We start from the raw sequence: 11,538 nt of genomic DNA on the forward strand, positions 1-11,538 counted from the left end.
GTCGACATTGCTCACTTGATTCGGAGAAGTTTGGAAGATCAGATTTTTCATTTTCAAAGTCCAAACTTAGCAAATTTGAGAGAGCCAAAGTTTCTCTCCTCTTATTCCTTTCTCTGTTTTCAGTTTGTCCAGTTTTGTAAATATTCGTTTTGTCCTTCGTGTCCGGCGTTTGTTCAAAAATGCCAAGCTTAATTCCTTCATTCTTTCCAGCATTTCCCGTTTTAGTGGTAACAGCCGGATATTTTCCACGATCAACATTTATTGTCGTGTCGGACGTAGTGTCCTCAGAAATCGAACCAGGCATTTTATGGTAAGTGTAAATTTCTTCTGATGGTGTGTTAGTATTTGACAAGTTGTTTGGCCTTTTGTGCTCCCTCCCGTCGTGCAACGCTTCTCTTCTCGGATAACCAGTGCCGTTCGTTGCATGAGAGGGAAACCTGACTGCATGTGAATTGCAGTTGTCCTCAGTCTCGCTTCTGATATTTTTCGTGGTCAATTTATCCGTATGAGACGCGGCAACTCCCCGGGAAATGCAGGGGCTGCACAGACCGAGCGGTCCATCGAGTTGTTTTTTCAGCCGGCTTGTGGGCCTGCTGCTCGAATCAGATGTGATTGCATCGGCACCGTCTCGTATCTTGGAACTTCTGGCAGAGGTGATACCAACGCCGTCACAGGAACTAGTTTTCCCGATGTCCGCATCGTCACCTTCTGTGATATCCTTCGTGGCCAAGAAACCATGACAGCTTTTGTCCATGAAATAAATACGGTCAAGTGCATCGTGTCCATTGTTTTCCCCATCCACATCTTCAACGGCACAACCAGTTCGAGGCCTAACGTCTCTTGTGCCCATGTCCTAACAAAGTAAGTAAACAATTTAAAGGCAAGGCGTTCAAGCTTTCCGTGTGGTATCCATATTTCAAATCGCTCGCTACCTTTCTGTACAATATCACTGCGATATTTCAGCCATCGATCGGTTTGGGGGCACCATAAACCATTCTTTCAGGATCACAATGACGAACAAGCTACACTGGTTTATAGATCGTGAAAGACTCGCGTTAGCAATTTATCTAAATACAATTTTCATCAGAAACTAGCGAAGGAACTTACAGAATCGGTTACAGTTCTATAGTTCTCTAAAAATACTGCTTTCTACTTCCAGTGCAATTCTCGCTCCTGTAAATCCCCTGTGAGTAAAACTTACAATGAAACAACATTTCCATTAACATTTACCACTAACCTGCAATCTCTTATTCGTTGGAAATGACAATTGCAGAATCTCCGTAGATAGGTTATGAGTACAACACTTCTTGTTTTCACCCGCAACAAAATGCCGAATGCGTTTGGATTTTTTCGAACACACTGAAGTTTGGAACTTGTTCTATTTTGCATAGTACGAGCGTGATGATTGGACAAATGTATGGAGAAAGCGTGGCCATGAAATCTTGGTAAGTTGATAGCATGATGGCAAAAAAAAGTTACTTCCATGATTTTAGTATCGTAAGTTTATTTTTAACAAGTGACAAGAGTCTGCCGTACATATTTTTAATTATATGTTTTTACTGTTTAGTTGCACATACTTTAATAAAATGTGATTCATTTATAAAACCGTTATCGCGAACGCGTACTCTTATATGTACTTGCGCGAACGCGCTCAGGAACACGCCAATTCCAGAATTTAAGAATTACCTTCGAATTTTGCGAATGCATACCGACGCCCCCCCCCCCAAAAAAAAAAAACAAAAAAAACAACACCATGGTCACAGGTTTTGACCATCCCTCCGGCCCCTGGTTGTCAGTGGTTATAGTAACTTTCTGTCAAGAGTTTTGCATATTTATTTGCTCACAACATTTGTGACGTTTTTAACACAATAAAGGAGGGTGCAATCGAAGTGATGACAAAACGCTTCATAAAAAGTTACAAAAACACACAGAGAAGGAAATAGAATATCTTACATGCCGACAACTTTCATCAAGCCTTCACGTCCTTGAGGGCGCTTCTCTTCTCCCAAAGGGTTTCAATAAAGTTCTTGGAGCCTTTGAAACAGTGTAGTGTACTTCCAGAAAACTTATTTAGGCCTACAATTATTCCGTAAACCGATTCAAAAATTACATCATTCAAATGCGAGCAAAATGTTTTTTTTTTCTGATATCAGCACCATGTCTACAGTTTGTGCTTTTTTCACGTAGCATACTCGTACTATCTACAGTCCCTCATTTGCATAATTATTATTCGAAATTTGTTAGCTGCTCAGATCTTTTCTTCACCAAACCTTTATACGTATAAGGTGTTAGTTCATATATGGTTCTTCATTATGCCTCCTAAACGTAGTGATAAGGCATTGCGGGGCACGCTGTTTTTTGATTTTGGTGAAAGGGGGAGAGGGTCATCATATTTTGTAAATGCTCAACAGGAAGCGTCAGTTTAATAGCGTTGATCGCGATTTCAGGTTTGTTACTAAAATAGAGCTGCACGACTTCGGACAACGCTGCCTAAAATTCGGACAAATTTTGTTGTTGTATGCACGGCTGTTGTTGCAGCTTGTAGCCCAATACATAAATTCATACGAATTAGTGTGACTTTTAGAGGCCATATTGTAATACTAGCAGATTTAAAGGCAGAGTAGCTGTAATTTATGACTATACAACTTCTTTGTTATTTCATTCCATATTTATCAACTGCCGTTTCTTGTACTCTCCTTAACCTATTCACTCCCATTTTCTCCCTTAGAGGCCCAGCATTATTGTTGATAGAAACGAGGGCTGAAGGCATGTTGCAATGCCCTGTGTTAGGATGCGTTCAAAACTAATTGTGAGGGGGTATGGAGATATCGCGATTGAAAACTTAATTTTTTTCAGATCCTCCTCATTACCCTTAAAGAACTTTAAAATCCCCATTATCTATATTATCAAATTTTTTTAAGTCCCCCCCCCCCAAAAAATGTTATATAGCCGCATTTTTATAAGGGATGTACGTACGCGCAGAAAAAATATTGCGCAGTTCTATTCACAGACGTTTGACACTACTTTTCTTCACGCAAACACAAATATTCTGTAGTGATTATAGAAATGCGTCAGCAGTTTGTAGAGTCATATTCTAAGTCAAGTTCTCAAATTGAGTCATTTAAACGCATCAGTGGACTCTTTGCACCTATCAGTTTAAGCCGGCTTGAGTTAATCCGGATCTGGTCGGGTCAATGGAACCTACTGAAGGGCATCCAAATTGATCATCAGAGAGTATGCAAATTGTGAATTCCTGGCCACACTTTGCCACATAGTGTAAAAATGAGCACGGTGACCTACCGAAGAATGTTTTCATAAAAAGTACAAGACATATATGACCTAGATGCTACTCATAAACGTTTTACAAAACTGACAATATCGGAAAGTTGAAATATTCCATCAAATAAAACTAAATCTCTGAAATTTGGGGTGTAATAATTTGGTGAAAAATAAAGAATTCTATTTATTCACACAGTTTTTCGTGTAAAGTAGATTCTTTACTGTTCAAAATTTTACTTTTGTATTATTGTACGATGAGAATGTGAACATTTTATTCACTGCAACTGCGTCAACTTGAAATACATGGTTTCATACATTGATTAAAAGTGATTTCCGTGAAAGACAGTGACTTTTCATCATACGTTTGTAGAAAATCAAGCTTGGTAACCCAATACTTTAATATTTGATTATTCTAATATACCAGAAATCCCCTAATTCCTAGTGCAAAAGTACAACAATAGCCACAATTTTTCTGATCATACACCCTTAAGCAAACAATATTACAACAATAAAATTTGACACTTTTCAGCATTTTCCTTTTTGTATTAACTCCAATGTATTCAGTATTCACCCTATCAACACAATCTACACATGTGTTATTTGAACTGGTATTGCAGTCAGTTGCATTTCATAAATGTTGAAATGTATACATACCATAACCATTTCAACATGATTTAAAAAAAAATAACTATCAAAGATCATGATGATACACAATACAATGTTGAAAAAAGTCACGTTTAACATACCTACTGATCATTCACATCTTTGTTGCACTCTTTTGACAATGTATTCATTGTTAAATGAAAAATACAGGTAACCATATAGGAATAGAAGTTAACAGCACATTACATTCAAGTTGATGCACTCTTTTAGTGTACCATAGTCCACATTTTTTGAACGGTTATACGCCTGTTATCCCTTTTGGCCATTGTCTATTGATCTCCTGATCTTCCATGTGTTGCTCCCTGGCCTGATCTAGTGTACAAATATGTTTCACTAGCATGAGAGACATGTGACCCAAACTCTTCTTCACCTATATTAGAGTCAGAACTATCTCTGTCACTGCTGTATGCAATTTCAGTGACACAGCCCGTAGGTAGTAGCAGGGCAGTAGCTGTATAAACTTTGATCATTTTGACAATATTTTTGTTCAGCTTATACATCTGCGTTCTTGTTCTACTCCCAACAGTATGTTGAGCTGTCCAGTATTTAGCTTGTCAACGCAGCCCACAGGCGACCCAAGTATTACTGAGTTTTTCACACTGTTTTCTCTATCATTTTCTCTTCTTTCTTCATGCTCTGAATGATCGGAATAAATAAAATAAATGGTTAATGGTTTATATAACCTAACGTAACCTAACCTGTGACTCTTTATTTATTTTACACTCCATTACAAGGACGTATATCTCTCATACACACATGCTGTAATTAATTAGTCAACACAACTAATTATGCTAATCCGTGGACTTATCAGGGATTTTACGGGTTGGTCAACATCGCGAAAGATAGGAATGGTTACTAAAACGCTCCTTTTTCATTAACATCACTATCTTTCCGATGTTGACCAACCTCTGATAAGTCCACGGATTAGCATAATTAGTTGTGTTGACTAATTAATTACAGCATGTGTGTATGAGAGATATACGTCCTTGTAATGGAGTGTAAAATAAATAAAGAGTCACAGGTTAGGTTAGGTTAGGTTATATAAACCATTTATTTTATTTATTCCGATCATTCAGAGCATGAAGAAAGAAGAGAAAATGATAGAGAAAACAGTGTGAAAAACTCAGTAATACTTGGTCGCCTGTGCGCAGCCTGTGTACATGTTCAGTCTTGACTCTAATCACCAATCGTGTTTACATATACAGGCTTTGTTGACAAACCCAATATAGTTTGTTTCAGCATGCTGTAGGGAGATAGCAAGAAAGTATTTGATACATTGCATAGAAAGGTTGTCAAAATCACCAACAGCTGAAAGTCATCAAATGCGACAAAAAGGATTCTAGATTTTGTTTAATTATTACTAACATTAGAACCATTGGATGACATCAAAATGTTATTCATTTTTCATTGAATTATCTACAAAACTATGGAATCTGAAATTGTAAAAAATGATTGGGAACTAAAATATTTTCATGTCCCCCCTTACACTCAGAGCAAAAATTTCAAGTCCCCCTTCTACTACCCCTAGACTTGTCAAATCCTCCCCTGAACTCCTCGCCCCCCCCCCCCCCCCAGTATTTGTGAATGCAGCCTTATGCTTGTTGAAGTAGCCTGTATGTATAGTCAGTAAGCGAATTTTTGTGCAGAGCAAAAATTCATGTATTGACAATAACAAAGCACTTTGTACACATGTGTGCTATGTTGGTCATAAATGAGTTTCAAAAAAGAAATCATTTATTAATAATTGTTAAAATCTAAGTTGCGCGTTTGTCGCCAATGTTTGAAAAACGCCCTGTTGTGACACTTCGGTAAACATGTTTACATAAGTTTCATTTGCTTTCAATCAACTATCGGTAAAAAGAAAAAAAAAGTGCTAGAATATACAACTAGGTGAGGCAACACGCGGTCGCAGGTCATATATCTGTATAAGTTTCGTTACCTACTGGATAACATGCACAGGCGCTTGTATGCTGGGTAGTCTGCTAAGTAGATCGATTTTTGGATCGATCTAGCGATCCCGTAGTCGATATGCCCGCCTATGCAACCTAGGGTTGCACTGGCGGGCATATCGACCACAGGATCGATAGATCAAGCCAAAAATCGATCTTTTTAGCAGACTACCCAGCTAAGGAGCGCCTGTGATAACATGATAAGGCCGGCCCGAAACGAACTTGAAGAAACAAATTTGACGAGACTAATCGAATGTAAGCTTATGTCATACAGATATATCATATATAATTAAAGCTGACAGGTGATGTTTTATATCGATATCCAATGCCCAACAAAATATTCGCTCTGAAAATGTAATGTCTCAAGTGAGAGCAGTACATGTAATAAAGTACGAATTCGCCCTGTAGTACAGGGGGGAATAATGCGAAGCATATGACTTTGTTATCAGTTACAAACTGTGGCGGCGCTCGCCCAGAGTAGAGTGACCTTCATTGCATGCAATTTGTTATTGTGATCACTGTCGTCTCCCTTAGCTTGTCAGGTATACGCTAACACGCATTACGTAATCGGTTGTAGAAAGCATTGGATTATGGTCCTGCAAGCGAGCGTTCACACGGCGAGCAAATTATAAAAAAACATATGATCTGTTTTGATTCTGGAAGAAATCTTCCGATGAAGCAAATAGACACTGTCAACGAATACGGGCGCCAAACAGTGGCCTGTCCACATGTACAAGGTGCCGCGGCGGACAGCTCTATACGACGATAGGGAGTTTCTGACAGTGCACGTCGTCCATTATTCACCAGGTGGGTATTGTTATTGAAAAGACCATTTAGCAATGTCAATGTCTGAGTTGGTCAACGTAGAACCAACATGGAGTCGGGGTAACACTCATTTCATTGTTCAGCTCAGACACGGCCACTCCACAAACATTTTACTTCCATGCTCAGACTTGTTGCTCTATTTACGCGCGTGCCCCGTGGTCTGTGATATATTGGGGCGACTGAAGATTATCGGGTACACCTTTGGTTGCCAACTAAAAGGGATTTATCTTTATATTACTAAAAATTCACACAATATTTCTTTATAGCCCCTTGTTTTCAGTCTTGCCCCAGGCAGCGATATGCGGACTGGTAGCTGGCAAACAGTCCCCTCGGAAGACGCATACTGTGTGTAAAGTAACCGACGACTTCATCCCGCCAAGTTCATATGTCACTATCAGGTGAAGTTGGTTATAACATTGTATTTTTCCAAAGACTTGAATATTTGAAATACCCCCCCCCCCCCCCCCGCCCGATCCTGTCAATATGAATTTTACTGACTCGGCAGATCCCAGGCCGTGCACGGAAAGAAGGCTGAAAGTAAAATTGTACGAGCGATTTTATGATCCTCGTAATGATTCGGGGAGCAGGTCATCTCGACCCATATCCGTTTCGACCCCAGTAATGTTCATACCCTCTTGTCGCTGGTTGTAGTCAACAGGATCTCAGCACCCGAATCACACTTTTCCTGTCATATGACAACATTTTAATATCATGCAACGTGGCGGGATGAACTGATGACGGTGATTCCGTGAGAAAATATGCTTACTTCAGATATTAATTTTCTTTCGGTAAGCAAAATAAAGGCACTACGCGGCCGTGCATACGTGGCGACGATTGGCCGTGTACACCTACGCTAGCCAAATTGGCTGTGTCGTTACGTGACTGACTTGCTAACGGTTTCTTTCATTGAATGAAGGTTTTTTGACACGTGGTGTGTTCCCGGTGTTACTTAACTTCCACTAAAGCCCTTCAAAGTTCTATGAGCATCGAACAAAACTGATAAGGTGCTTTTGAGATGATATTACAAGTTTGTCTCCATAATACAGAAGGAAATTAAGGTATATGGTAGTCCCGGTCAAGTCCAGTGATGGTCTGGTGGTGAAGGGATCGAGATGACCAGGGCTGATGGGGTCGAAATGGTCAGGGGTCGAGTTGACTATGAAAAGCTGTGTCGGTACGTGGCAGACTTGCTTAGGGGGTTTCTTTCATGCCAAGACTACAGAAACTTTGTCCGTCCATTAATGCATGGGGAAACACTTCTTTTATTGTTCAGATTTCTTTGGCCAGCGACTAAAACATGAAGTGGGTTCTTGTTTTTGTGACGTGCGGACACGTAGACATGTATAGCCCACAATTTTCCATGACGAAACGCCGAATGTCTTGCGGTTCACATGCTAGGGCACTCAGGTTGACTCAGTTCTTTCCTCGTCGGCAAAGTATGCGTCTCATGTGCCAATCGTTGGACTGAATGTTTTTGTGTCATTCGTTTATTCAAATAAAAATGTGCACGCGATGAGATCGTTAATCCAAGGAAAATATCAGGTTGAAAATGATGAAAAGTTTATGCGTGTTATTGGATTGATTATATGTAATGGGGATATTATAATAGAGGGACAGTAGCTTGTACAACTTTTATGGTTTTTGTTACTATTTCCACTATTCACAATGTTTGTCTGTTTCAAGTCACGTGGTATTTTGGCAAAAGCAGGAAGGCCGCTGCAAAATAGAAGTAGGAATTTTTCTATCATTCTTTCTATCTACAACAGTCCATATGATAAGCTCGTCGAATGCTCCATCCGTGCATCGTGGAACTTTTGTGTTGCATCCCATTGCAAGTTTCTTGGAAGTGTGAATTGTGAAGAATCGTTTTTTTTAAAAAACATCGTCCACTACGTTAACAACGTGCTTTCTCTCTGCAGATATTGGTTACTGAATAGAAGTGCTCGTCATCAAAGCCGAATATGAAGACGTCAACGTTCTTCACACTCCTATTCGTTGTCGGACTTATGGTCGTATCAATCCTGTACAGTGGATTCAGTTGCCGTGATGACAAGTCTGACCGCAGTATACGACAGCGCCGCCCTGTGGCGGATCCCAGGATTCCAATTTTCAAGTCCTTCAACTTTCAAATGGACCAGTCCACGATTCCGAACATTGAACACTACTATGAGAAGATGAAAACGGGGAGTTCATCCTGTGACTGCCCTGGATTGAAACACGGCCCGCTGACTGGAATGACCAGGGAGAGACAGCGTAAAGAGCATTCGGAGTGGACAGCAGAAAATGAGCGCAACAGAGAACCGATCGCAGTTTGTCACGCCATGTCTCCGATCAGCTACCTTGGCAGCGGTATTTCCGTCGAGCCGTTGGAATCAGTGAGGCTGGTCGGTCTTCGTTTCCATCATGACGCCATCATGCTGTTACAAGAACGATACCGAGGTTCAGAATTGTCCATCGCGTTCAAGACAAGGGCGCATCTTGGTACCTTGTACGTAGATGTACCGAAAGATGAGCTTCCGAATGTAAAAGTTGAAGGAAATGCCACTTATGAGTTGGAAATAATTACCAGAAGGCATGCTGACGCCCTGAATAGTATTCTTGAACATGTTATATTCAACAGCACTCAGTATGTAGTCAAGGGAAGGGAAACAATAGATGTTGTGTTTTTAGATTTTAAGGTTTCTGTAAACATTCTTGTGCAACGCTCTGTAATACCAGTACTCCACGACACCGGTCCTAGAAGCAGCGACATCAGTCACAAAGTCACGGTGGCGACAAAGACCTTCGGGCGATACAGCGCCGTCAACAGACTCGTCCGAAGTATCGAAAAACGCTACCCGAATGTAACCATCGTGATTGCCGACGATTCCAAAAACCCTGAGCAAATACAAGGAAGACATGTCAAGCAGTACATGATGCCGTTTGCTGAGGGGCTGAACGCCGGCAAAAATCTCGCCCTGAGTCAAATAAGGACGAAATATTTCTTGTGGGTCGATGACGATTTCGTGTTCACTGATTCAACGAAGCTTGAGCTCATGTTAGCGAAGCTTGAATCGCCAGGTGCGGAGTTGGACCTGGTCGCCGGTATGCTACAAGACAAAGGTGGGGGCATTAGACCCTGCGGAAAGGAGAACTGTTGGCGCACTATGTATCATCGCCAAGGAAAAGATGGGCACTGCGTCCACAAAGGAAAGCTGTGGCAGTACAAAACCGTGGAGGAATTTCCAAACTGCCAAGTGTTAGATCTTGTCACAGACTTTTGGATGGCCAAAACCCAAGCGGTACGCAAGACTGGCGGATTTGACATCGAGTTGGAACGAATCGGCCATCGTGAGTTCTTCGTTGACGCCATTGGTCAACTCCGCATAGCCCAGTGTGACGATGTATCTATACTCCATGCACCGGTCACCAACAAAGAATACGAGAAGTACCGACGCATGGAAGTACAGCCCAGTGAAAAACAAAGATATGTCGACCATCTTCTCTTCAAGAACGGCCTGCAGTGTTTCGAGTCTTGGTTTCCGAAACTCATATCCAAACCGCTTTTAAATGACCAAAAACGCACCTAGTGGCGCAATCATATATCAACTCTACGCGTTACCTATATGATCCTTTCAAGATGAAAGTGCCTTCGATTTGTCTTTGGTTGGTCTAGCTTCGAATCAAGCAGCTGTATGGGTGTCGTAACAGTGTTATTGCACCACAGTTTATACATTTCCCAAACAAGGGATTATGTGCCCGATGGTAGGTGACCATTTGCGCGACGTCAGCAGAACGAAATCTCCTGTCTCGAGGGTGCATAGTCCCTTGTTTAGGCTATGTTTTTATTACAAGCTTCTCTGACTTAATTTTCACACCACATTGTTTACTGAATTTGCAAATGACAATCTTATGCTTTTATTTCAGTGTTAGATGAAAATCAGTCGAAAAATATAACAATTTCCATCGTCGAACGGAGTACTAATATAGTGAAACCACTATTGTGCGGTTTATTGATTTCTTTATGCATAATTTTGTAAAAACAGTATTTCCTATCAAAAGCATTAAATTTGATCATCCTTACATCCCGAAGTTGTCAAGTTGAAAATTATCCGGTTCACTTTCAGTCAAATGATGACTATGCGCCCGCTACGTTGTCAAGAAGTTACCATAGAATCCTATGGAGCACGCAACGTTCGATATGATATATTATTGCCTGAATACATGCATGGGTTTATGTGCCCGAGAGCGGGTGACAATTTCCCGATGCCAGGAGGGTAAACTGTCTCCTGCTGCGAGGGCACATAAACCCATGTATTCAGGCAATAATATTTTTATTACATGCCTCTTCACAGTTAACGCTAACATTTAGTTTCATGCAAGGAATTATCAAACAATTTTACCGTTATCGACCAGCATCTACAGATTTTAATGAAAGTCAAAAGGGCAATGCGCGCGTGGATATTTTGCATCTACCTTGACGACGAAAACGTCGTAGGACTGCACCGGACCTGATAACTATGGAAACTGGTCAGTACATCGTTCACACGGCCTGCTGCCCCCCCCCCCCCCCCCCGACGTTCCGAATCATATCCATGCTCTGATTTGCATTCACATCGAGGCGTGTAATAAATCGGGCATATACATGTGCTTTACTCATATTGGTTGTCAAAAAATTCGTAAGATACGTTTACCTTCAAAAACAGCTTTTTACAAAACTACAAAAATTATAATAATCTCATATTATTTCATGAGTTTTCGTAAACGAGCAACCCTCGGTTCCTTTGTTAGCTTATCGATACGCGAATAAGGATAATATGATAGTCTAGACTTGTCTCAAGTC

At 40.8% G+C, this 11,538-nt stretch overlaps 1 protein-coding gene across 1 annotated transcript; it reads left to right on the forward strand.

Moving 5' to 3' along the window:
* Window positions 1-6,436: 6,436 nt before the first annotated feature.
* LOC139151479 (beta-1,4 N-acetylgalactosaminyltransferase 2-like) lies at window positions 6,437-10,783 on the forward strand. The gene is made up of 2 exons (XM_070724301.1): window positions 6,437-6,698; window positions 8,636-10,783. Exon 2 carries the CDS (start codon window positions 8,678-8,680, stop codon window positions 10,283-10,285), a length of 1,608 nt encoding a protein of 535 aa, XP_070580402.1. The 5' UTR covers window positions 6,437-6,698; window positions 8,636-8,677; the 3' UTR covers window positions 10,286-10,783.
* Window positions 10,784-11,538: the final 755 nt, after the last annotated feature.

The sequence above is a fragment of the Ptychodera flava genome, chromosome 15 (genome assembly GCF_041260155.1).
Source record: "Ptychodera flava strain L36383 chromosome 15, AS_Pfla_20210202, whole genome shotgun sequence".
Taxonomy (NCBI): Eukaryota; Metazoa; Hemichordata; class Enteropneusta; family Ptychoderidae; genus Ptychodera; species Ptychodera flava.

Bases quoted from the DNA above. Each gene is read 5' to 3' on its own strand.
- LOC139151479 (XM_070724301.1), top strand. From the start codon at position 8,678: ATGAAGACGTCAACGTTCTTCACACTCCTATTCGTTGTCGGACTTATG.